Consider the following 27,858-nt stretch of genomic DNA (forward strand, 5'->3'; position numbering starts at 1 on the left):
TGTAACTCTCATGGATGAATTGACAGAAAAGCGCTTCCTTTTAGTCTTATCTTTTGCAGTATTTTTCAACCTAGGCAGCAAATATTCACATACTCACATTAAAGCCAAACTAGGGTGGCAATCAAAACAATGTCAACCGTTAAAGGCCAAGTCTTTAGGAGAGAAATTAAATGTCTGGTTGAATCAACCTGGCAGATATCACCCTGCACTGTGAATACATAGAGTTGGTCACCTTCCAAATTGTACCCAGCCACATTAGTAGAAGGTCAGCACTACAAGGCAAAGTCAAAGCCAGTAACTAGCAGTGCATTGATGTGTAAGTAAGTAAGTGACTATGCATTATATAGAGCCACTCTACTCTTCGCTCTATCTGTTCTTGACAAATTGAATTTGTACAAGTGGATAATGACAAATTCTTCCTGCAACTAAGCATGACTGATTGCATTTTCAAAACGCTGCCCCGCCAAAATGCTAAAACACTATTACAACAGACTATATTTCACACTCCTGCTGTTAAGATTGATGTGAAGTGTGTATCCTTAAGTGATATAAATGGAAGCCTTCAGTCTCTTTACACTACTGTCTAGAAAACCCAGTAGGCGAGATGTAACTAATGTTATTTACAGGAAGCAGCTCAAAATGTAAAACAATGCATGGTTGACAAAGCTCAGTCCGACACATAAATTAATAATTAATTAATTAATAATTAATAAGTCTGGTTCAGATCTAAAACCATCCTGACACATTGTTGTTGCATCACTACTATGATTATAACTGCTTCTGAGTTTGATTGGACTCGGCTTCTTTAAATTATCTGCATTGTCAAGTTGCTCAAAATAGTTACTTCATACACAACAAAAGTGCAGCGAATAAGATGGCAGTTCAAAAGCACATTTATAAATGTGCAGATTTTCTTGATTTTCACTGTGTGTTGAAAAGAATGAAAGAAAAGCAGGACAACAACAAAAAATCTGTGACAGGAGGCATTCAACTACTCAGACCTTACTACACAATGAAAACAGTTTAATATAGTTAGTTATCTACTGTTAACTACTTGAACCCATCATTAGCTGTGGTGAAATATAGTCAACTTTTCTTAGGATGAGAGAGGTTGCTTTTCATATAATATGTAGCCCAAATCATCAATCACAACAACAAAAGTTTACCTTGCTCGGGATCCTCAGGTTCTCCACAGGACTGAGGTCTGCCATGCTTTCTTGGGGGCTTTTCAGGCCCTGTCAAAATAAGACTCACTGTTAAGTTAGACCCAACAAGTCAAGTAACGTTAAGCTGTGCATACAGCAAAAAAGTGGGACCAGCGGACAGATTTCTGAAAGCGATATGCTCTGTTGTGTCCACTGACGAACTCATGAGTCTTACATTACTGCTGTGCAAACTGAGAACTTCCCCAACCGCCCAGTTTCCAGTGTCGAGCCCTGTTGTTGTGCTTGTCTAATGGTAAACTCTTACAACTGGGGCGTGGGTATAACTGCCCATACGCGTGTGTTTTCTTCGTGTGGGGTTAATAGCTCGTAGCTGTGATTAAGTCGTTAAAAAGAAAAAGCTGCTGGTGTTCGGGCTGAATGTGCCCTTTCATGAGCCACACGATGAGCTGTCAAATTAGCCAGTTAGCTTAGCTAGCTGTCATGCTAGCTAACCTGCAGCTGTCAGAGACAAACGGCCAGCAGCTCATTTTCTGCAGACCTGCTTTGCTCACCTGCCGGGCCATGAGAGACTTGATCTTCTGCATCCTAAATCCAACTCGTGTCAGCGGGCAAAGGAATGAATAAAGTTACAGTTTTGTTTCGTTGTCAACAATACGCCTCCATCACTACGAGAGGGGAGCCATAGTTGTCAACCGTCACGTGACTGGCACGGTTAGAACCGGAAGACTCCAATCCTGGGAAATGTAGTTTTTATTAAGAGGCATGCTTTTCCAGAGTCCCATAAAAACAAAATAATATTTGGATGAAATTCAAAATGTATGTTGTTCTGAATAATAATTTAAAAATATCTATTCAAAAGTGGTGTACATCATTAACATTGTGATACATTCTATTGCTGTCTTACACCACTGGATGGTAGTAATTTAACACCACAGAAATAGAGTAGACTAAGAGACAGCAATGGTTATTTTGCGTCCCTGAAAAATACCACTCTACTTCTCTGTTCTGTCATTCACCTGTAAATGTCAGGTGAGACATTTTGACATGTCACAGTAGGAAAAGCACAGGTGTACACAATAAAATGAATAATGGCTAAATTCTATTTTGCTGCTTACGTTTCAGGGTCCTGGTATTGTGCACGCCGGGACCCTGTCACACTGTCATGGCTTACCGGGACACTTGAATAGAATGGATCATTAATGGTATCAGCAACACCTGGCCTACTATGACAAGTCAAAATGTCTTGATTTATTTCATTACATAGCTGTATGTGATTTTCTATATTTATAGCCAGTAGTTGAATATAACTATATACATTTAGTCAATTACTGTCCTTACATACATTTTTGAAAACATATGATAATTTTATAAAGCATGAAACATGGTCATAGATTAAACTTCCCAGTAAGAGTATATAAAGTAGTTAAAAGTTGCCTCTCCTGTACCAGCTACAACATTAAAATGCTGCTTGAATTTTAATGCATCAATAACAATCATTCAATAGTATAATACACTGTATGTAATGATATAACACTGATGGGGTCACTGTTTTGCAAAATCTATGTTTTGTATTTGTATTTTGTACAGTATTTTTACATTGTGGTATTGCTACTTTTATCTGATTTAAGGATATGAGTACTTCCTCCACTGTCTGTAGCTTTGTATGTAAGTATAGGATATGTGAAGTTTTTGTTGTTTACATACTGTAATTTATTAAACTTATAATTTAGTCTCAAAAAGGTTATGGTTAACAATACATAAGATTGTTTTATTATTGTTTCTGCATTATTTATCAAACCACATTTCCTTTTTTGAGCAAGAGCGATCGTGTCATCGTGTCATGCCATCCATGACTCAGTGCCATGTAGTTCCATCTCTGCCAAGCAATTAGACCTGGCTCTGCATTGTAAACTGTTCAAAATAATTACAAAAACGGTGCGTGCAGACCTATTCAGCCTGCTTTGTAATTGCCCCCTTAGGTGTTATTTGGAGCAGCGCTTGGTTAAAAGCAGGCAGCATGCAGCAGACAGCAGGCACTGTGAGCTCTAGTTCCTGGTTAATGATGCCTCAGGCTATTTCCCAGTCAAATGAAGGTGAGGTCGATCTCCTTAGGTGAATCTACTCCACTGTTGTTTGTTAGGCAGTCATCCACAATGCGGAGCCTCCCTTAAAGCATACACTGAGACGGAACAGATGGCAACCCCTACCCGGAGATGCCACCACAAAGACACAGCACACTCAATTGGTCAGTTCATAAGCTATAATTAGAGCTATATTCAGTAAACTGCTTGTTGTTATGCAGGAGAGCATCGTGATCAGAAGCGCTTATGACTCAGTATGAGCTTCAGATCTTGACAATTTATTATCCTTAAAAGCATACTTGCGTAATAATTTGTCTTGCTGGCATATATAGGCAACATTATAAAATAAGCCCAATAATAACTTCATAATAGTGTAATTCATTTGTGAAAACCCTTTAAACTCCTCCATTTTCTTTGGAAACAAACCTCTTAAGTGCCAAATAATTTCAAATGTTTCAAATTTAAAAGTTTAAAAGGTTTAAGGACTTTTTGCATTTGACATGAATTTGAATGGAAGCACTCAGCAAAGGCATGAAACAATGGGGACAACATGCTGTTTTGGTAACAAGCTGAATCATAGCAGAAAGTAGACTGCTGCCTTTAAGTGATACATTGTTCATTGCATATATCATTCTGACCTCTATTTTCTTAACAAAACATTTTTGTGTCTGGTTCTCTCCATGCTTGTCTGTATCTCTTTCCTCTTCATCCCTCTACCTCTTCTCTCTTTCACACACACACAGACAAGCAAGCACACACACTATTATCTACTCGTGACAAGGTGTCAGCAGGAGCAGGTGGAGGGCACTCTGCCACATGCTGAACCATCCGTCTGTTGCTGCCTGTCTCCACATCACGCCAGGTACACAGCATACCAATACAACAATGCTGAGAGAAGCAAGCACTGTGCACCAATTTCAAGATAACAAATACAACTCAAACTCTTGTGAGAAGAGAGATCACAGCCAAGACATCAGACAAAGGCTGACTGTGAAGCAGCAGAACAACTGACATCTTTGCTGGCTTCAGTTAATTCAATTTTTTCAGGATCAGTGATTGTTCATTTCATGCCCTGGCTGCTATTGTCATTCTATGAAGAAGACAAAGAAGTGCAAATACATATGCAGAAATAGCAGAATGAAGTACATTGTCTTCGTCTGGTTGTAGGCAACAAACGCATATTTAAAAATGACCCAGAATAGTAAACAGTTATATCTTTAATAAAAGTACAAAACGAACATGTGAATGCAAACTGTACAATAATTTATGAATCATTAATCATTTTCCTTGTTTCAGCATTTCATTATATCCATGTTGAGCAGAAGAAATGCTACATTTGTGGAAACAGGGTTTGGCGTTTCTATAGGAATAAATAGGTTTGAGCAAAACATAGAAATAGAGAATCTGCAGTATAATCCATGTACAATATTTACACTTATATATATATTTCATACAAGAAAATGCATTCATCATAACACTTGTCTTCTCACAAAACAGACTCTCTTTGGTGGGAATGTTAAATTAGAAAGATATTATTGAAACGGCAAATAAAACCTTAGTATTTACAATTAAACAGTTTTAAATAGTAATCAAGGTATGGGAGTTTGGGGACCTTGTAGAGTATCTTCAAAATTATATAAATATGGCTCCTACTAACTTGCTTGGTTTAAAATGATCCCAGTGATCTTCACTTTTGAACGGAAAAGGCAAAACAGTTTCAACTTCAGTTATACTTTCACATATAAAAAAGATTTCAAGCCACACATACACCTCATCTCACAACAATGTCAGCAAAAGACATTTAACATCTGCCCCAAACTCTGGACAATAACAGTGCACGATCAGGTTGTGTACTCACACAAGTCTCCTTCATCCCTTGTGCAAAAAAATAGGCCTTCAAGACCAGCGTTTCAGGGACTGAAGAGACTAAAGCTACACAGGAGTCTTCAAGTGAAATGACTGTAAGTTACATCTCAACTCTCCAGCTAGACGTTACTTCAGCAAACTGTGACTCGGGGTTTCAGGAACATGTCTGATCACATCGTAGATGGTGGTGTGCATATCCTGAACTGACTCGAGGCGAGCCAGAGATCTGCACGATGCCTGCAGGACAGTTGCATAGGAAAATGAAAACTTCACGCAACGATAGACAAAAGCTTCAAATCTTGCTGCATTATCACTGAATCCATGTCAATGTACAACGTGTTAAATACCTGCGCAGATTCCATTTTGCCAGGTATGGAGACAAACTCGTAGATGCCAAAGTCTTCTGTGGCATCCTCGTGACCTGTTGATGCACAGGTTTTAATGTCAGACCAACACTTAGGTTACAGTACGTGCATTAATATCTATTCCGAGTCAAACTTTACAGTAACATGATGAATGTAGTGATGCCATGAAACCAAGACTTGCTGCTTTTCAGTTGGAATCAATGAGGCATCATGACCCTGTTTTTCTGCTTTCAGCTCCTCTTATATCAAACCTGTTTTTTAAGAATGACTTTCAGTTTTCCAGAACTCTGTTCATCCCTATAATCACTTCAAAAAATATATTTAAAAAATGTGTGTGTGTGTGTGTGTGTGTGTGTGTGTGTGTGTGTGTGTCCTTGATGTTAACAAGCAGTAACTTACCTGAACTATGTGGTCGTTTCTGCTCTGAAAGCGGTCTGCCAAAAACAGGCAAATAAAGCTGTTAGTTGAAGCATGTACACTATGTATACTAAAAAATGCAACGGTTAATGTCTGTATTAATTTCATATTCAAGGCTCTCACCTGTTGTAAATGCTCATAAGCACTGTTGATAATGGAGAGAAAAAGACAGAGGGAAAGAATTATATAATTATAATTACAAATACAGAAACTTTAAATATTGCAGGACTGACTGCAACCACTGCTAGAAAACCACTTCTGTCAAAGCAGCAGAATAAGACATTATCAAACCTCTCTTAGGATGGCAGGTTCTCCTGAGGAAGAACAGCAGCATACAGCCGATGACGAACAAAGAGCAGACAGTAATGGCTGCCAGAGGGGATACAGAGTTGCCCTCCTGGGTGTGCTTCTCTTTCCCTGTGAAGCAATACAGGACGACACTGATATTAACACTAATCTTTAGCCATGGTAGTGCCATGACTCTATGGATGGCAATGTCTTTCATCTAGCACCATCATCAGGTCAATTTATTTGCTCAATACTTGGTTTTATGACCAAATACCTGCAAAACTATACTCTGACTGAAACTGACAGTCCCATCAGCCTCAATTGTACATTGCGAATTAGCAAATGTTAGCATGCTACCAGTCTAAACTAAGATAGAGAACCTGTTAAACAGCGTGTTAGTGTTGACACTGTGAGCATGTTAGCCTGCTCATGTTAGCATTTAGCTTAAAGCGTGTAACTGTGTGTAAGTACTATCAGCTAGCATGTCTTATTGAAAGGTGAGTCATCAGAGGATTCTTTGGAAGAGATTTTAATGTCAATAACAAATGGATGCGGTCATGACCTCTGTTGACTCAATAAACAGCATTTTAAATCATAGCCAGTATCAGCAGCAGCCATCAGTGAGCCTCTCTCAGTATCACCAAGACAACATATCAATGTCGCATTCGGCACACAGAAACTCCACATGCTATAAAACTTAGTCAACAAATACAACAGCTGGTATCCACTGTTTACTTTCCCAGCCACTGAACTTTAATACAAGCTGCAGGCGCTGGAACCTAGCAACAGAGATAACACACAAGTTTCATAATAGTCATGTATATTTCATATTATATCCATAACCTGGTTTCACATTTAACCTATGACACACACACTGCTTCAGTATTTTATCTACCCAACTGTTCCCAAAGCTGGCCATGGTGGTTGCCACTGTCAAGATATAGCTCTCATAGCTCATCAACCTCTTCTGCTTTTGGAACAACTCACTGTTTACAGAGTGTTTATCTCAGAGGATTCCCAAAATCTACCCACGCTCCGCTCCCTCTTGCCATGTTCCACCCTCAACCCACCTGTTCCTAAGCTGGCCACCACCAGAGTAAACTGGGCCTCGTCCTGCTTCTGCGTCACGTTGTTGAAGGCGCGGCACAGGTACTCTTCAGCCTGGGCCAGTCTGTAGGAGCGCACCTCCAGTCGCGGGCCCTCAGTGATAATCTGGGTGGCATTGCGGCTCTTAGAGATCCAGACGTAGCTGTTGGGTGGGTTGGAATCAGCCTGGCATTCAAAGAAGACCAGCTCTCCGGGGTTGATGGTGAACACTTCTCCTGTCCTCAGGCCCTGGCCCGAGTTCACCTCCAAGTTGTAGGGGCCATCTGCAGAGGCCGAGAGTGGGTCAGGGAGACATGACAGTTTGCTGCTGATATGGTGCTTATTATACAGAGTGGTTACTTTTCTTTGAATTGTCTCATCTCACATGCATCCACAGTCTAGCAGGATATGTCCTGGTTACCCCTCCCAATAAAGTTGGGGTGCCCTTGAACAAGTCACTTAACCAACAAAACAGCTCCTGTGGAGATCTTATAACAACATATGAAAACAACTTTTCTTAGTAATTCAGAAATGTCTCTTACATAAGCTGTGTTATGTTAAAAAAAAAAAAAAAGAATTGGTACATTCTAAAGGCAAGAAACAATGACATAAGTATAATGCCTCCCTACAGCATAAGTCATGTAGTTAAGTAAGATCTCTGTTTTAAGTCTGTTAACATAGACTTCACTGTAACATAACATGTAAGTAAGAACTTACTCAGACTAGAAATATGACATTCAGAAAATGAATAAGTCATTGTTAGTCATACAGTAACATTAATAAAGACTCTGGCTGGAATAGAGAGTGAACATGGTCAAACTGAAGGAGGTCTTTTAACTCATAGTCGTGGATCTGTTTTTTGCAGGATGCTACTGAATGCTAATGCAAACATGCTCTGTCTGTGTAAACTGAAATGATGACAATGCTGCAGTTATCTGTGCCAAGTTATTAACACGCCCACTGTTTGAGCAAACCGTCTGAAGGGATGAGAAAAAATTAAGGAAGTCACACACATGTCATATAAATTGTACAACTAACTACAACGTCAGTTTTTGTGAAAATGAAAACACATTCAAATTTATTCGTGGAAAGATTATACTGCGCTCTGCGTGCAACCTCAGACTGGCCAGTTTATCAGTGTATCTACACGCTTTATGATAGAACAGAGGAGCGCTGTGAGATGAGTCTGCTCCCATGCAAATACTTCCCAGCGTGTTTTCAGTTGTCAGAAAGTAGTCTGACTTCATAGACATTTTCATATGACCTAATGCGTCCGCAAATCCGTAAATACAAAAATAGTTTTATCTATTGGTGTTGTACATCCTACAACCAGATGTTTTTGAAGAGGAATTGTAACTTGTAAACTTGCAAAATTGGAATAATTTACCTTTTCATGATCTTGTAATGTTAACAGATCTGATCCCAGTGTGTGCCAAATTTAAAAAGAAGTCTGAATTGTTGATTTCATGGTATTTCTGTTTTTGGTTCACTGAGGTTTATCCTGCCTAGTTACAAGTTAAGAAGCTTGTAAATGAAGGTCACATGATCCTGCCATGTTAGTCGGGCATTAATGACTTCTTTTTGCTGTCGTTTATCATTTCTGGTGTTCACAGTAGCTATATTCACATGGCTGGTTTGTTAAGCCAGACTTTCTAAACTGGAGAAGCTGCTGGCTATTAGATGTCAACATTAGTCTCCTTATATTATAAATATAACACATGTCTGAAGATTACAGTCTCACAGGAAATAAACCACACTGCCATCCTTGGGGGAACCAATTGGAAACTAGGCTTAGACTTAAACAGAAGAATTGAAATTAGTGCTGGGAAAGAGAAGGAGAATACAGATGGAAATGTCTACTCACAATAGACGTTGAGTTCCACGGCCCTGCTCTGCCGACCCTGGCTGACGGGGTTGCTGGCCACACAGCGGTAAGTTCCCTTGTCCTCTTTTCTCACGGGGCTGATGAACAATGTAGAGTTGTCTTGGGAGAAGTGGTATCTGTCACTGGGACCTAGTACGATGTTGTCCCTTAGCCACTGGAACGCAACTCTTGTTCCTCTCTCGACAGAACAAGTCCAGGTTACGTTTGCCTTGTCCTCAACAACTGCATATGATGGGCTCTTCTCAATGACTGGCGAGGACACAGGGACTGTGGAAAAAACAAGAAATGTTGGTCAATTTAGTCCATACATGACATCAAACTGGTCATCATGATGGGAAAACACTCACCGTCCACTGTTACGTGCACAGTTTCCTCCTCCTTGATAACCAGTCCTGTCTTGTTATGAAACTCTATGTTGAGGCTCAGATGGTAATCCCCCTCATCGTCCTGATTTAATTTCCGGATGAGCAAAGAAACATTGGGTTCTCTGAAGAGGAGGTGGTTGCGGTACATCATGTCAGTGATTGTAGCCTCTTTGGTAAACGTCACCAGTGTGGCTCTGGTGCCGCTCGACCTGGTGTGGGACCAAGTTCCCTGGATGTCGACTTCATCCAACGGGAAGCGAGTCTCAACAGACAGGAGCAGGGACTTTCCTTCAATACCATGATGGACTAATGAAGGGATGTGGATGAGCTTAGAGCTGACTTCTGAGTTGGTGGAGTTGGCAGGAGAAGGAAGAGAAGGAGAAGGGAGGACACAAAGAAAGTTAATGCAGAGTCACTGGAGGGTAACTTGTCAGATGTCATGTCAAAAAAGTCCATGTCTTCTGTGTTTCTTATTAAACCCATACTATTTAATCATTTAGGTAAGTCAGCAGCTTGCTCAGGTAGGGTGACCCATCTGCAGGACCAATTTGATAAAATGTGCAAAGAAAATAAAATGTGTCCTCTTGTAGTTGTTGAGAAGGACTGCTGGATGGTGATGAAAAGCTATCTGACATTTCAACCTACAATCATTTACTTTCTGGAGACTTGGGGCAGCACAGCAAGCTGTTAACACAACACTGACATATCATCACCTTATAAAGTTGATAATGTGTTGGCGGTTGCCTATTTGCACATCCAGCAGACACGTAGCATTATTATCATTAATTTGGAGTTGACATATGTAATTCCAATATTCACTTTACCTTTAGCTATTTGATCTCCACCGACCCCTGAGGCAAACCTCTGACTCTTTAGCTGCTCAATGCTCCACTATGTTCACCAGCTAGTTGCTGACTTACTCTGTCTTAAAGCCGTGTTATACCTTCACTGAAAACAGCTGCCTGCTGCGTCTGGACACGTTGAGAGCGGTGAGAGTGAACCAAAACATTAAGTTCCAGGAAGGAAAACCAAAACATCGAGCTGAAAGACACTAAACCGCTCGGTAGAGGGAGACTGATAATTCTCTGTTGGTTTCACGTTACACATAGTTATTTTATCTATTGTTAGTAAAAACAAAATTGATTAATGCAGCTTACAAAAACCCAAAATGGATATTTATATCAAAGTAGGGTATACATGTACTGTATATTAATATACTGGTCTGGTCAAGTACACCACTTCACCAACACTGAAAAATAACTAGACGAGACTTAGACACTGTCACCCTTTAGTACATACCGTATGATAGCAAGCATAACACAAATAAAACTTGTGCTATTGATTAGACAGAGTGAGGGTGACAATATGAAAGCAAAACGGCTATTTTCATGTAAAGATGAACCCAGTCTGTATAATCTCATAATCTATATCCTAGTCTTGAAATTGTGCAGGTCCTGAAACTGTAGTGAGTTAATATTGACCCAGCTCACTACGCAGTGTCATTGTTGTCAGACAAGGACGAGGCCTGTGTCTTTGATCCCAACTTGTCCCAAAACAAACATTCGGGCTGTCTGAAGTAACTAGATAACTGTTGATCTATTGCACCTTGCTGTTGGCTGGTTGCCAGGGCGGTTTATTCTCTGGTAACCAGCTGAAAACAACTTGGAATAAAAACACAGAGAATGGGAGGAGTTATGGTTGTTTTTCAGCAGCTATTGACGTTTCAACTGGAAGTTTTTGTCTAATATATAGAGACGGTGTAAATACCTTTACTGAGTATACTATACTGTGCAGTTGAAATAATCCAGTATACATCACATCACATTATCGATTAGTTCAAGGATCATTAACATCATATGAGAGCTACGACCTGTTGGTGTCATTTGACAGGAATTTTTGACAACTTCAAACTTCATTGTCTGTGTACTTTTGACAGTTTGAAGTTAAAAAGTGAGGCACTGTGTTTGGACGCCAGGTTGAGCAGCATGTGAGTAGGCAGTGAAAGAACTACTGTGAAAGAAACTCACTAAAACCTCTCACTTTCCTCTTACTTGTGTCCCTTTGTCTCATTTTTTGTCTGTGTGTCTTCTCTTTCTCCGTTTCAGCATAAAAGAAACAATTTAGAGGAGATTTAGATGAAAGACTTTTAATTTGCTATATGATTTCACATAATTTCAACTTTTCATCTTTAGATGACCCGCAAAACTCTCATCTTAAGTGTGTTACATCTCATGCAATAAAATCTTGATATGAAACCAGGGGGAAACTCAGAAAAGTGAGTTTTGTTCTCTCCTTCTGAAGCCATATTTCCCCTCACATCTCTGCCGCTAATTTCTTTTTATCTTTGTCACCCACCCCTCTGCCCTCCCCACTGACCGGTCCTTACTTCCTCCTCGGGGACGTCCAGCTGGTGTCAGCCAGGTCCCTGGTGACTGCTGCCTATGTTGCTCATCACAATAGACTCACTGTGTGTCTGGTGTTATGTCCTAAATAATAAATGCAGTGCACACGTCCCTTTGACACGTTCCACTCTTACAAGCCTGCAGGCCAGTTTCTGTGAGTGTGTTTGTGTGTGAGTGTGTGTGTTGTCAGCAGCAGGAGTGTGCCTGTGTTTACACCAGCTGAGATCCGGTGAAAAGGCAGAATGAGGGGGAGTGTGTCGAGCCCGCTCCTTCGCTGTTGTCCCCAAACAACTTGAGTATTGTTGTGGCGATACGGAGGAGATTGCACTGACAGTGGCCTTTGAGGTGAGAGGATATCTTCATTTGATGGTCATGCACACACACTTTCAAACGACCATATGTGGAGACGCACAAGCACCTGCCTCTTATCACCCTCACACACACACACACACACACACACACATCTGAGTTGTTTAGATACTAAATAAAGTGTCCCGGTGCGTGTCCAAACGCCACCATCTTCTCTCCTCTTTCAGATAAGACAAATAGTGCTCCTCAAGGAAGGTTGATGATACAAACATCAGAGCAGGTGGAGAGTCCATGTTTTAGGGACTTTTCTGTTGTGAGGAATGCTGGTACATGTGTGTTATCACTGAGTCACAGAGCTGTGGCCTAGGCCACTTCTTCTTTCCACTGCCTTATGTCTTTGCTCACAGCCGACAGTAACTAATCCTGTAAAGTCACACGGCGATGACTATGGAAAGGACATGCAAAACAAACCAAGATAGACTAAGAGCAACTCTGTAAAGACTCAGACTTACACTGAAAAAGGCTGCCATTTTTGTACAAAATGTTACAATATTAAGATGCCAAGTTTACTTTTTTAAAATACAAAAAACACAGTTTTTGTCCTTATATTCACTTCTCGTGCAAACGGGGTCCATTCTTGTTTCTAAATTTAGCAACCCAGTTTCATTACTGTTTCTCTGACCTGAACCCTTCAAAGACAAATTATTTCACAAGGTTTCACTGAACATTTTGTTACTGCGCACCACAAAAAAAAAACTTCCTCAACTCACCCTCAGTTTTATCCTGCCAACCAAGCAAACACAGCAACCACGGTAACTGCTATAGCTGCAACAACACAACACTGACAGCTCAGGAAAAACATCCCTCTGCGACAGCTTAACGCTCACCTGTTAGGATGAAGAGAACAGAGCAGACATAAAGCGCTGTTCTTCCTGTGGCCTCCATGGCATCTTATCCTCTAGGGATATGTGGGACTTCTGACTGGCAGACAGGGAGTGAGGGATGTAGGAAGGAGGAGAGGAGTGGAAGAGAAAGAGGTGGAGGAGGAGGAGGAGGAGAGAGATGTGACTGGTTGTGGTGACAGCATTTGCCAGGGAAATAAGAGGAGCTAGCTTTAGCCTGCATGCACCTAGGCCCCTCCCATGTGACACCAGAAGGAAGAAGAGGTCCACCTGGCAGAGAGACAGCACAGTATGGTTTCACACACACACACACACACACACACACACACACACACACACACACACACACACACACACATAGCTGCCCTAAGGCTGAGGGTTTCACTCTGTCACAGAGAAACTGAGACATAAAACTGTAAAAGGATAGTTGGGAGCAGAATGGAAACTGTGTCTTTACATTATAATACACCAGCTGCCTACTGCTTCAGTCCCTCAGGCTGTGAGACAAAGAAAGGCAGGCAGACAGAGAGCTTTCAACTGCCACCGTCACACAGTTTGGTTAAGTTACAGAGCTGTCAGCAGACATGACGGTCAGCAATCAGCCATTCTGTCTGTAATGATTTTGTAGTCTAGAAATTAGAGGACAAAAAGCCAGAGAGACTGATACTGGGGCAAAACTGACTGAGGAATCATTGACCTTTCAAGTGCCTTCAGGATACAGACTCTCATCGAGATCAGACAGATATGCATTGACAACATTTTATATTGTTTTTCAGGCCCTCGGGGAGACATTGTGGAGGAAGAATTAATCCATGACAGAAAAACAGAGGACAAATCTGCTCTAATTCATTTCTACAAAGTTTTCTGCAAAACACCCAGACAAAGACTTGTTTGTGCCACAACCAATGTGTGCTTTACTCTTAGGCATAAGTCTGTGTAATAGACTTTTCATTTTCCAATGAAGAAACTGGGGTTTATTTGTTTCTGCTACAGATGCTATACAGTCCAACAGGACAGCATCTGATCCTGGGACAGTTTCCTCATGATTGATCAATTTTCAAATTATTTCATGGTGTAACCCATGCTGGCAATAGATATGTTCAGTGAAATCATACCCAGTAAATGGTTTGTCTCAAAGTGCAAACAACAGACCCAAAATAATCACATGTTAAACACTTAAACACTCACTATGTCCTTCAGTCACTTGTTCAGTGGAGGTTTTTTTCTGCATGGTCATCCTCTGAAAGGATGTGGTGAAACTTGGGACTGAACTGCACAGTGAATGAATTAGGCCATTGTAGGTTGCGTAAATGAGTGCCTAGTTTGGGGATGGCACCATGAAATAAACTGATTATTTTCTCTGCTGTAAAGTACTCCATGGGATGCCCATTGACTGAGAAGCCTACAGACAATGATTAATAGTTAAAACTGAGGTTTTATCACATTAACACAGCATTTGTTTGCCAGAACACATGATTGTCTATTCATCTATTCACATTCAAGGAAATAAAATAAACAAATTATATAAATGTAATGAACAAAATGTAACTTGCATTCGAAAATGAATGTAGTTCATATGCCGTCAGTTAAATCTTACAAACAAGAATGAATACAAAATCTGCAACCTGCAAGTTTCCTCTTCTCCTTTAGATGGGGTCAGTGCATCATCTATTAGACAAAGACTGCCAGTGGATGTATAAAGTGAGCTGTACAGCAGGTTACAAAAGGTTAAGGGTTTGTTTCTACTTGTTAATCATCACTATTTGTTTTGACCCGCTCTGGCATTGCACAGCTCTGTGGCAGTAGCTCCCAACCTTTCTGGCTTGTAACCCTTAAAATCAAAGCAGTGTCTATTCACAGCCCCTTGTCACAGGTTGCATATGTCTATGAGTTTCTAGATGTGTGATGTTCCCTTCTCAGAGTTTTTCTCAGCTGAACTGTTTTTAAAGGTCTGGCGAAGTGTAACTATCCAGTCTTTTACAAAAGTCAGAAAAATAAACTTTTTCTTCCCTAACTCATGACCCTTCGGATGTATCTTGATTATTTACCCTGTACTTCTCTGTCATATATGACTATACTATTTAGAATATTTTGTTGCAATCTCCAAATTTGGTGGTTTTGAATGTTTCAAATAAACTGAAGGGTTAAATACTTCCTGTCTGGGTTGAGAACATTTCAAAAACCCACTGTATTATCTTAAAGCTGCATTGTCACAAAGCTGAAAACTGCTACTGTAAACACAAAGTGCTTTTGGAGATGATTTTCACAGGACAGCAAGGACATGTTTTACCACAATTATGATTCCCTTCCCAGTGATCGTTTGGGTTGAGAATCTAACATTATTCCTTCCAGTTAGGTCGCTCCTGTTAAGAGCACTGACTAATATGAAAAGCATTACAACAGTTGTGTATATTCATTCTAAAGGGAACAACATATTGTCATAAGACTGGGGGATGATGAAACAGAGCTTAGCTAATAGCTGAGTTAGGATGTTATGGCTTACACTGTGACATTTTGACTTGACAACCACCACCTTGTGAGAGATGAGTTAGAGAAGCAGATCCACCCTTGCGCTAAGAGATAATAATATCAAATACACAAACATCCTTGATAGCAGTCTGGAGGTTTAACAGAATGACAGAAGGCTTCACATCAGTGAGGGATTTTGAGCCCTGTCCCTGTCTATGCTCTTCCTCTTACATTATCGTGAATGAAACCATCAACGGGAGCTATCTGACGTATTTTGTGGATTTTATTAATCTGGTCTGGTCTTGCATTGTACATCCAACTAGTAACGTTACAGTATGGTACTGCCTGGTATGGCCTTTTTGGACCGCCCTACCAAAACCAGGACACAGCAGCTGAGTGACACACCCACACACACACCCACACACACAACCTCAAATGGGGGCCCTCTTGCTGTGCTAAAACATGTCACATTTTCCATGTTCAGCCTCCCAGCCCATGTCTGAGACTGTTGCCACACTTCACCACAACTCTACCCCTCTGAACTGTTTGCTGCCCGCCGCCTCCTACTCCTCCACCTCATCCTCATTATATTATCTGTTCTCCTTATTCTTGTTGTGCTAAATCATTTTATTTAAGGTGATGAATTATCCTCACTCTTTTTTTTCACATTGCCTTTGCGCAGCTTCTTCTGATAATTTTCTCTCCTCCCCAACCCTCCTGTACCTGTGCTTTCCTCCACTCCAACATCTCCTTCTCCCTCTCCTCCTCTTTCATTCCTCCTCTCCTCCAGCAGCCTTGGCCTCCAGCTGCAGACACTCAGAGCAGACACAGCACACCAGCCCACATCAAGGCCACACTATTGGCACACGTGTATGCATGTGCGTGTATCTGGAGCAGTCGTTACAGTGGGGCCACGTAGGGTGTCAGTGGCCTACTGTGATATACTGTAGGCTCCCATGCATATTTCTCTCTTAATCCACTGAAAACGTGGAATAAAAGATGACTGTGGCTGCGTTGTTGTGTTTAAAGGTTCCTCTACTTCATCAGTGAGGATGCTGAAGTGCAGGATGAACATGACATCACAGGTGGTCACCTATATACAAAACCAGTTATATCACCAAGTTATATTAAAGAAATGTTGACAGGAAAAAGCCAGCACTCACACTCACACACAATCAATTACTGTGTGACCAAAACGAGAAGCAGGCATGTACACTTGTTCCTTTGAGGTTGTAGATAAGGATGTCACGCCTTGGACGACAACGTGATATGCTTTTTAGCTTCATGTGAAGAAATGTTTCAGCCTATAGCTGAAAGAGAACATAAAACAGAGAGTGAGGTTAAGTGGAGCGGTGAGGCAGCAAAGAAAAGGGGCGGGATGTCTGCATGGCCCGTGAGTGATTTCATTGGATGACAAAGTTTCATTCATACGCAAAGATTTATAACGGTGGGAAACATAGAATGTTGGACACACACGCTGCACAGTGTGTGTGTATGTGTGTACATGTGTGTGGGTGTATGCTTTTCCCTTATGCTCAGTTGTGAACGGCATTTACTCACTTTTTTTTACTGCTGCACCATTGAACCCTTCTATCTCTCTGGATCTGACTGTCGTTGCCTAAATAGCCCGTTGGCTTCATGAACCCAGTGTTTCTACAAGCTACATGTTTTTATGTCTCTCTTTAGTGTTGCATGTATCCAGTTGCATGTACTGCTGTCTGTGTGTTTGTGTGTGTGTGTGTGTGTGTGTGTGTGTGTGTGACTGTGTGTCTGGTGGCAAGAGCCTCACCCCTTTAACGCATTCCACTATCTCGCGCCCACGCACTCGCCATGTGACCCGTAGTCAATGACAGGAAATAAGCCAATGTCAAATCCTGCTGCCGGCAACCCAGATCCTCTTCTGCTTCCAGCCAAAGACACAGCTTTGCATGTTCAAAACACTTAACACGCCCACAGCACAGCACTCAATGTAAATCTATAGGAACATAGCTGCATCTAAATCCAGTCTATGTGCACATTTCCCCCCCTACTGTCATTGCTTTACCTCTGTAATGAGTTATTGCTTTCTGAAGTCAAAAGACACACTCTGAGATGTGCTCAATATGATTGAGCACATGCTTTATTTAAATTCCTTACTTAAATACTCATAACATAAAGTGTATATTCCCTGCAGCATGTGACATGGTATCTGTCAATGGCAGGCGTAGCTGATAAAACTGATTAAAAAAAACTTTTCTCAGCAGTTGTGTTTACATAGTTGACACCCATATACACAGAGACATATAATCTTGTTTCCTGTTCCCCAGTCTAGAGGTCCTTAGAGAGATTAAAAATCAAAGATTCTTACTCAGAACAGGCACTTTTTTGAGACATATGTCATGCTGGGGGAAGAGAAAATTGGGTACTAGACTTTGAATATGAAAAGTGTCTACTCCAGACATGAGTAAGTGAAATGTCTCTGCAGTACAAAGTGTATATTTACTAAACCAGAGAAATTAAAGTTCACAGTTATTCCGTTGCAGCAATGACTCTTTAATTAATTCCCCAGCAGCATTTCGTCCAACACACACACAAATAGGTGTTTACTTCGCACATGCCACAAACCAGTGTGTGTGTGTGTGTATGTGTGTGTGCGTGTGTGTTTTTGTGGGTGGGTGCACGTGCATGCATACGGAGTCAAATGGACACAGCCACCTCTATGTTCTCTCCAGCAGTAAACTGTTGGCTGTTAAGGCAGACCACGATCCCAGGCTGAAAGGCAGTACTCCCTTTGCTCAGGTCTGTGCTTGTCCTCTGCTTCACACAGTCGTAAAGCGCAGGATAAGGGAAAACAACACTACGCACCAGTCCGAGGTAAGAAGGTATATATTAACCTTATTTGACCAGCTTCACTGACCTAGAAACAGCCTCAAGTAACCTGAGATGGAAAGGTGACATTCTGCGACATAATGTCAGAAACAAGCACCAAGTATATGTTTCATTTCCTGAAAGCACCGTTTTGTATTTTGGAATTGCCTTGGGAAGAAGGAGGCAAAACACCCAACCTCCAACACACACACGCACGCACGCACAAACACACACACACCTTTGGCTCTTACAGAGACCACCTCATTCCCCTCTTTCCTGCCATGGAAGGTGCTAATGTTTATCGTCACTCGACACAAACTAGCTGGTGGCTGCACATGTGTACCAGTGTACATTTATCAAAATATTCAACGTAATGCTCTCTTCCCCGCATCCCTACAGCGATGCCTGACATCTGGTGCCCCCACCCCCTCCTTCCCCGGTGGTGTCACAGTAAGATATTTCCCACCAGTGCATAATAAAGGTATGAGATTACATAGTTCCTGTAAAAAAAAAAAAGAGAGATGAGATATATGGATAGGGGTTGTTGAACAGCTGGTTGGGGCCTATCACACTCCAAGTATCTTAAATGGAGGTATTCTTTTGTTTGAAGGTAGGTGTATGTGATACCCCTAACCACCCACAGTGGTGATGCAATCAGCAAGAGGTGTGAAGTAAAACAAGCCATGTGTCACCTGTGTATGTGTGTGAGTGACTGTTGGTTTTGATTCATGAAGAGTTACATCACCGGTCTCCCACCAAACCACCACAGTTCCACACACACACAAACACACAAATTGATACTTTTATTTAGTTTTTCTTACAGGTTAAAGAAATTAGATGTTAATTAACATGTTAATTAGTGAGCTTCAGAGGTAGATGTAGATCATGATGTTCAGCTTTCCCTATGACTGTCAGAGGTGTTGGTTGGTCATTTTGAGTCACAGCTTGTCCAGTTTTAGGCAAATATCCCCTTAAGAGTTGGTGAAGGTCTTGTCGAGAGAACTGTTTCTCTTTGTTACGGCAGGTTTGCCACATAACATAATTGTGCTGAGTTTGAAACTGACGCACCAGTAATTTAGGCAGTGACTACTGTAAATCACATTTAAAAAGGCAAGATACACAAATGAGTCATGTTATGCTGAGCCAGTAAGCCGAATGTGTCATCTTTAACAGAGGTCTGACTAACACAAGTGAGTTCTAAAGGAAACACAAGTCGCTGCCTGATGTCGTAGGTGGTGCATCAGACACAAAAAGTGTGTAATGTGGCAAGAGGAAAAGTCTCAAAATTCATGTCGACATACGGCAAATACAGCAAAACTGAATCTGCAAAGAGGAACAGTGCTCACAAGTGGACCCTCACCCTCAGTGACTACATGAGAGAAGAATTGCTTTGCAACTCTGCTAACTACAGCCTCAAGAATAACCATGCATCAACACCTCTGACAGGCTGAACAAAAACTAATAATTATTAGCCTCACCCCATTGGTATTTACTCCAACGCTATTGTTTAGTGTTGTAAGGTGAATCTGCTGTTTTGTCCACCCCTCTACACGTCCAAGAACACAAAAACGGGAATGAAAAGTATGTGTTTATTTGTGCAAATACCATAAACAAAGACAAAAAGAGACCCCCTAATTGAAAGCGATGAGGAAAACAACCATCATGTTACCAGTAGTTAGATCCCACCTGTCTCTAAGGAGTGTTGGTACAAATACAAGGAAAACAGGACAGTAAGACCATATGCGGCTCAGTAACACAGCCCTACACTCCCACAGCAGGCACATACAGTATCTGTGACCGCTCAGCTGATTACAGACAAGATGGCATAATTGTTCCCAGGTGAAACAATAACAATTCTTCAAGATGTGAGAGCTACACATGCCAGTGAAACGCCAGCGGCTCCTTCTAAGCTGCAATTAAAGTCCTCTCCCCGGAAAGATAAAACAACTTTGATTTATTTACTACAGGTGTTATAAAACAATACAGCTCGCTTTGGGGATGATACGGTTTCTGATTGCTGATATTGTTCATTGTATTTGTATATGACAAACAATTCTTGTTTTGTACTAAAAGAGTAAAGCCCAGATTGCAGTCATGTCCACTACACTAACAGTTCAAACCAAAAAAGGTTCACTGTAAATTGCACATACAATAACAGGAATATGAATAATAATTTGTGGAATTTCATTTTTTGTACCAGCGGTACCTTTCAAGAGCCAGTCAAAGTCTACGCCAACCTTTACTTCTGATTACTGTCTGACACAATAAAATAATATGCCACTCTTTAGGAATTATGACAAAGGTGAGTTGTTGATATAATTACATTTTGAATTTAATTGATCACATAATGTATATTGACACACATAAAGCTGCTGAGTTCACTTGCTTTTCATCCTCTGAATATTAAGCGCCAACACAGCAAACATTATCTGTAGCCCCGTCTTCCGCCCCTTTAACTATGACCACACAGGCTTGAAATAATCCTTCCGATCCACTCTTTAATCACCGATCCATCCCTTTAAAAAAAAAAAAAAGACAAAAGAAATCTGTCAAATGTTATTTATTTGCTCCGAGCTTGCGTTTCCTGCGTCTGCAGTTAATTTTGTGCGGAATGTGAGGAGCAGCTGTCACTTTAGCACATGAATGGAGCCAGTTTAGTGGCCCGGAGGCATCGGAGTGGATCAACGGCGGAGGAGGGACAGCTGGGCCCGAGGGGACAATAGCACTCTCAGTTAATCATTAATACTCTTAATGAACAGCAGCCAGGCACCAGAGGTTCACTCACCAGTCTCTCCAGAATATTCCGCCTGCAACAGGAGGAGGCAGGCAGCCTCGGCTTGCCGGCTGACCCCAAACTGACACTTGTTGATTGGGGCCTTTAAAGGGGCTGCGGGAGCTTTAAACTGCTGTCTGTTTGATGAAGTTTCACCCATTGGCCTTGAGGAAAATGACAACTGATTGACATTAGCTTGATTTGTATTATTGTGGAAACAAGAGATCTGAGCTAGATTGTGTCTTCTTGTCAAACTGCAGCGTTTTTGTCAACAAACTGACATGTGCTATTTGCCCGAAAGGTTAATAAAGTCATGTTGAAAAGGCCATTTCACTATGGTTACAAGGCGTTAGAGCAGGTAGGGGAAATGTTAACAATGAGATGGTGCAAGATGTTTAAAGCACAAGCAGTGTCAACGAATCACAAATAAGAAAAGATTTCATACTGTTTGCATGTCTAGGTTGACATTTTGGGGAAATACGCTTATTTCTTTTTTTACGAGAATTAGATATTATATTGATATTGATACCTCTCTTATATCTGTCGGTTAAGTATGTCGCGCCCGACCAAGAAATAGTTACAGCACGTAACTCACAGTAGAACCACAACAAGATGCAACATGTTGATTACTGAGCTTTAAAGGGGCTTTGGGCAGAGCCAGGGTAGCTGTTTCCCCCGTTTCCAGTCTTTATGCTAAGCTAAGCTAATTGCCCACATTCTTAAAAGAATAGTTCAACATTTTGGGAAATAGCTTATTTGCTTCTTCTTTTTTTTTTGCAGAGAGTTGCATGAGATGATTGAGACCACTGTCATGTCTGGTTCGCTTAGCTTAGCACAAACACTGAAAACAGAGGGAAACAGTTAGCCTGGCTCTGTCCAAAGGTAACAAAATTCATCTACCAGCACCTCATAAGATCACTAATTACAATTATATCTTGCTTATCTAATCTGTGAACAACTTAAACAAAAAGAATACAAAGAGATTTTTAACTGTCCTTTAAGACTTCTCTGTAATCAGGGAGTGTCGAAGGTGTAGGTGAGGTTAACTAACAGTTAACAAGACTCTCAGATAATGAGGTCACAGGTACAGTTGTTATTGCGTGGATAAGCTGGTAAGTCAACTGAGCATGTGTCTGGTAGTCTTTATAAGTGATTTTATTACTTATCAGGATGTTAAAATAAGGAAAAACTAGCCTAAAACCATAAACCTTATCAATAATGGATTCTTTGTTTCCATAAACCTCTTTCCTTGGTTTTTGCCAGGACATGAGTTAAGAAAGCCACCAAACATCCTGAGATGTTATTGGAAGATAAATGAGCTTCTAACGGGAGCAGATGTTAGCTAGAGTCTCATTTGAATGTTACACTGATCCTCTGTTTATGTGGATGTGTGTGTGTGTGTGTGTGTGTGTGCGTGTGTGTGTGAGTGTGTATGTGTGTGTGTGAGAGAGAGAGAGAGAGAGAGAGAGAGAGTGAGAGTGTGTGTTTGTGATCACATGAATTTGTATGTAAGTGTGTGTCTGCACGTGGCTAGGCGTCCAGCCCAGCCCCCCCCCCCCGCAATCGGCGGAGGTGGCAGGTGTTCCTGTGTCCCCCTAAAAGAGCAGGTTTTTATGTCGCCTCCTCAAGTTAGTGGCTTGGTTGCCATGGTGATGCCCCAACAGAAAGAGGCTTGTGTCTGGGGGCCGGTGCCGGGGAGAAGAGGAGGACAAGGGAAGAGGAGAGAAGGGGCTTTACTTGCACCACACACTCTGGACTTCAGTCTGGCTTGACAAGAAAGAGGAAGAGAGGAAATCAAGTCTGAGACACAAAACAGGCTCAGATTGTCTGCCCGGCCCCTATGCCGAGCCCTGTCTTTATGCTCAAAATGTCGCTTAAATATTAAGCTGCTGATGGGTGGATAAGACCTGACTCACTTGAAACACAGCGGACTAAGTGATGCTTGTAAATCCTGACAATGGGATTGGGAACTTAAAAAGGAATCCAATATCACACATCCTATCAGATTCCTCCCTAGGTGTGACAGCTGTCTACCTAAAGACTTCAGGTTATTATCACTGTACCTTATGCCTTGTGGCATGGACATCCCCCTCTATTTAGGTGGGAGACAGGCCCACAATCAATCTCTCCCTCTCTCTGTATGTGTGTGTGTGTATGTGTAGATCTTCTGCTGTGTGTGTGTGTGTGTGGGTGGGTGTAAGGAGATCTGGGAGAGACTGGGAGTCACCTGTCCCTTGTTGGCCTCTCTCGTCCCCCTCGGGAGGTCTATAATTCTCTCTTGGCTGGACTGATCAGCAGCTGCCACGCGCACACATACACACACACACACGGGGATAAAGGCAAACTCATTCAGACACACAAACTTTTCTTTCTCTTTTCTTTTTGCATCTCCGAATCAGAGTGAAAGATGGCTGGCTGGCCTTTTTTTGGGTGCTCAAAAGCTCTGCAGTTTCTCCCTCAGCTCCACAGAGCGTTTTAGCGTCTTTTAGCGCATTGTTTTGATTTTCTGGCCCACAACTTTGGTGTTTTGGTTCATTCTCACTGGTCTCATCAACCTTGTGTTCAGCCGCAGCAGGTTAACTGTCTCTGCTACCTGCTGAGGAGCACACAGTAAAAGTTAGCGACAAGCTGTTGAACATAGCGGAGCATTTGGCTTCTAAAGGGACAGATATTTCCCTCAGGAGTTGTTGGAAACCATAACAGAGCTTAAAGAGTGAGTATTGGATTTATATTTGTTGGGTGGACAGAAACTCTCCAAATATTGCTCTGTGTCTGCTGGATGTGTGAATAGGCAACTGTTTCCATAACGACTTTATACGATATAATGTGTCATTGTTGTGTTTACAGCTCAAAGTGACCGAAAAATCAATTAATGCCGTTTTTAGTTTTATTACTTTGAATGTAAATATTAAGTTGTTCTTGTTGTTGTTACTTAAGAGATTGAAAAGGATTTCGATTACCAGACTTTATGGCTATCAAACACCAACCAAACTCTGAGTGACAAATAAAAATCCTGTGAAAGCAAGAAGAAATCTTAATGTTTGGTTTCTCCCTTGCTATTGAATTCCTTATCTGGTTTTACTTGAACCTGAAGAATGAGGAGTTCTGCCCCAAAACACGTTGCACTGTCTTATCACAGCAACATCCAAGTACACAGAAATATCTTATTGCCTGACCTGTCCATACCTGAGAAACCGTCTACACCGACAAACATTTGACAACAAAGTGAACAGTCAGACCACCTTTTTAGTATCATTTCATAGTAACATGGAAAGGAGTGATTCTGTCAAGCAGCATTGCTTAATGCTATAAACAGCAGTGGCTGATTCTCAGGCCAGTTGGGGCAACTGGTTGTGTTTCTGAACTGTCTTATGGGAGCGTTAAAAGCCTTGATAAGGAGGAGTGACGTAAAGGAAAGTAAATAAGTAGACATACCTGTAAGTTTTAAGAAATGTTTAATTTCGTTTCCATTTTATTCTACTTCATACTTCTACCTCACCTCATTTCAGAAGGAAATATTGTACATTTTGCATTTATCTGACTAGCTTTTGTTCGTAGTTACTTTTCAAATTAAGATTTTACATGACCCCCTTACAAAAAGGCAGTGTCTACGCGAAGCCTCTTGTCATGTTTGAGATGTCTCTGTGTGAATGAGTAGCAGTTCCACCAAAGACTGCTTTCCCCCCAACACCTCCCAGATGGGTTCCATTTAGATGAGAGGTGAAATGATCCAATATTTCACAAAATAATAATTAGATAGCAATAATTAGAGAAATGTCCAAAAAATGAAAACAAATTTGTTCAGCAGAATTTAGGTTTCTCTTCCTCCCATTAATCATCTCCGCCAGATTTATCTTGTGACCCTGTCGAGGGGGTCTGACCCCTATGTTGGAACCCACTGGATTAATACAGACCTGTAGGTAAAGTTAAAACTAGCACCACGGTAAAATGCTTTTTACACATTGATGCATCATTAACAACCTGATACTGTCTTGCATAATATAGCACTCACACACACACACACACACACACACACAGGGACATTTTTTTCTGCATAATTCGTATTTTTACTTTTGATACTTTAAGTGAATTTTGCTGATGAAACTTCTGTACTTTTACTTAAGTAGAATTTTGAATGTAGAACTTTTACTTTTTCGTATTTCTACATTTTTGTATCACTGTTTTTACTGAAGTAGAGGATCTGAGAACTTCTCCCACCACTGATTTGCACACCATGCATGCCTGTCTCAAAACACAACATTAAATAGCAGAAACGTTAAATTCAGCAGCAAAATTAGAAATGCCCTGACTGAACAACATTCTGGTAAATGCACCAAGTCACCAACTCCACATAAGCACATCAGCTATTTGAGTCTGAAAATCAAGATGAACAGTTTGCTGGTCTAGTCCTGTTCACTGTGACTACTTCTTGTCAAAGTACAGAACACTTTCATGAATTGAGTCAATAATAAATATAAATGATAAAGATCATTTGCCAGTTAAATTTACTGATACCATCAGCTAAAAAAAGTGTATCAGAATAGTTTAATCTTTCATTTTTGCATCTTGGTATTATTGTTCATTCTGCAACTTCAAGAACTCAAGAAGATTAAACATTAAATTATATTCTGACCATGATGTTCCCAGAACAGGATGTTCGTAATTGGATCTTTTCAAAACTGATTTCCCAGCATGAGCCCCATCAAGGTAAACAAACTTAAAGTTCATGTGTCAGATATTGACTAATCAATGACTGTGTGAGTTTTGAGGTGTGTGTCTCTCTCTCATCTCTATACCGCACACAACGGATCTAATTGGTTAGTTCTCCAGCCAAATAAGAAGTATGCATGCTAATGTATTCAATCTGGGCGATGGCTCTCAGAGCTGATTTCACATGAACAATGATGATGAAAAAATGTAAATGCCCACATTTACAGTAATTGGTCTGGGATACATTGTCTGCATTGTGTGTTTTGTGATGCAAATAGTTTAAATTTGGGGTTGCCTATAAAGTTGGGCAGGAGAGATTGCCATACATACTTCCATGTCATTATCTCCCCCAACTTAACCTTCTCAATGGAAATCAGTGGATTCTACAAGCAAGCAAGCATGCAGGACAAGTCTGCATGTAAATCACAGCACCGGGGGGAATGTCCTTCCTCTGATCTCCTGTGCATCTCTAATACACGCCTCCCAATGCAGTTTTGATAATGGAGCTTGGTTACACGCCTGTAACTGGCTATTCATTGGAATAATCTGACATCAAGTCTTGTCATGTCTAAACCGTGTCCAGCATTAAAGAGGGGGGGGGGGGGGGGTGAAATACAAACTTTATGTCAGAGTTTGAGAACTTTTCAGACAGAACATATTGTTTTAAATGTCTACATCTGATATAATATGTAATAGTTTTACAATTTTAGAATTTTAAGCATAAGCGGGTCTATTAAAATAAAACTAAACTAGTACAATAAAGCAAAAATTAAACATGCAAAAAAATGTATTAATTAAATTGATAAAAGCCTAGAATTAAATTATGTGTAAAATTGTATTTCTGTGGGTTAGAAGCTTCTTGATTGTAATGTTTTAAATTCTAAGAAGTGAAATCCCTTAACATAATAACTCGTATATGTATGTTTATTTACATTTTAATTGAACAATTTACATTTCTGTTTCAGTCATTTTGTTTTAACATTTAAATGTATAAATATAACAACATAATTATGATCATTATTACATGTTGTAAATTGACTTGCTTGAGTTTCTCTTGCTGTGAAATTAATCAAAGGTATACCCCGAGATGATGATGATGTTCTGCAGAAGGTCCCATATTTTCAAAATAAAAAAAAGCCATCTAGTAGCCCACATGGCCATCAAGCCTGTTGTGGGGCATGGAGACTTGCAAACGACCACCCGAGCAGAAGAGTCCCCCCTGCCACAGATCAAGCCTCCGGGCCTTGAACCTGACCCCTCAGGACCATCTAGGGCGAGCTTGTCACATTGCATCCCCGCAGGCGCATTGTTGCCACAGGAGCTCCTCAATGGCTTGAGAGAGATAGATAGTGTGGCCGTCCATCCAATAAGCCTCCTCTCTACCCCTCCGATCCCCGCGGTGCTCCCGGTTTTGACACAGGAGACAAAACCCGCGGAGAGGACTATGAATGGTAAAGCACCGAGGAGGCCGAGGGAGAGCAAAAAGGAGGCGGTGTGCCTTTGTAGTCGGGGAGGAATGCGGAAATGTCCCCGCTCCGTGTCAAACCTCTCTGAAGGGGGTCAGGCCACATTCAGCCGGCGTGGGAAAGCCAGGCAGAGACGGAGCTCACACAGGCGAGCGGGGCTGCAGTTGCATATGCCTATCCGGGGATATATGGAAGAAAAAAAAGAAGAAAGAAAGGAGAAAATCCAAAGAAGAGCGTGGTTTCGGAGGGCTGTATCACGCGTTTGCCTTTGTCCTATGATCCCCCCCCATCCTACACCCCATTCCCCTGCACACCCCCCACCCACACAGTTGCAGTGAGAGTGTGTGTGTGTGAGTTTTCGTACAGCTCCCCCCCCACCACCACCACCACCTCCTCCTCCTCCCATGTTTGAGTGTCTCTGCTGGGCTGGTGCAGTCTGAGGGATGGGGGGTTAGAGCCTG

General features: G+C 41.3%; 2 protein-coding genes across 3 annotated transcripts in view; both read right to left on the reverse strand.

Moving 5' to 3' along the window:
* vps50 (VPS50 EARP/GARPII complex subunit) overlaps positions 1-1,750 on the reverse strand; it is a 95,598-nt gene extending 93,848 nt beyond the window's left edge. For both annotated transcript variants that reach the window (XM_070921429.1, XM_070921428.1), the window contains exons 1-2: positions 1,718-1,750; positions 1,167-1,235 (exon numbers count right to left, since the gene is read on the reverse strand). In XM_070921429.1, coding sequence (XP_070777530.1) covers positions 1,167-1,235; positions 1,718-1,750 — 102 coding nt within the window. The remainder of the gene's footprint in view (positions 1-1,166; positions 1,236-1,717) is intronic.
* A 2,743-nt stretch (positions 1,751-4,493) lies between these two features.
* hepacam2 (HEPACAM family member 2) lies at positions 4,494-13,175 on the reverse strand. Its single transcript, XM_070922088.1, has 9 exons — positions 13,118-13,175; positions 9,502-9,861; positions 9,134-9,421; positions 7,254-7,553; positions 6,187-6,312; positions 6,019-6,040; positions 5,878-5,912; positions 5,461-5,534; positions 4,494-5,350 (listed from the first exon to the last, which is right to left on the reverse strand). Exons 1-9 carry the CDS (start codon positions 13,173-13,175, stop codon positions 5,240-5,242), a joined length of 1,374 nt encoding a protein of 457 aa, XP_070778189.1. The 3' UTR covers positions 4,494-5,239.
* Positions 13,176-27,858: the final 14,683 nt, after the last annotated feature.

Source organism: Enoplosus armatus, chromosome 16, assembly GCF_043641665.1.
Source record: "Enoplosus armatus isolate fEnoArm2 chromosome 16, fEnoArm2.hap1, whole genome shotgun sequence".
In the NCBI taxonomy this organism is placed as follows: Eukaryota; Metazoa; Chordata; class Actinopteri; order Centrarchiformes; family Enoplosidae; genus Enoplosus; species Enoplosus armatus.

Excerpts from the sequence above, each read along its gene's own strand:
- hepacam2 (XM_070922088.1), bottom strand. The coding sequence starts at position 13,175 with ATGGAGGCCACAGGAAGAACAGCGCTTTATGTCTGCTCTGTTCTCTTC. Across the intron at positions 7,554-9,133 it reads CGTGGAACTCAACGTCTATT|ATGGCCCCTACAACTTGGAG; the intron begins GTGAGTAGACAT and ends CGGCCTCTGCAG. Across the intron at positions 6,041-6,186 it reads AACCTGCCATCCTAAGAGAG|TGCTTATGAGCATTTACAAC; the intron begins GTTTGATAATGT and ends CATTATCAACAG.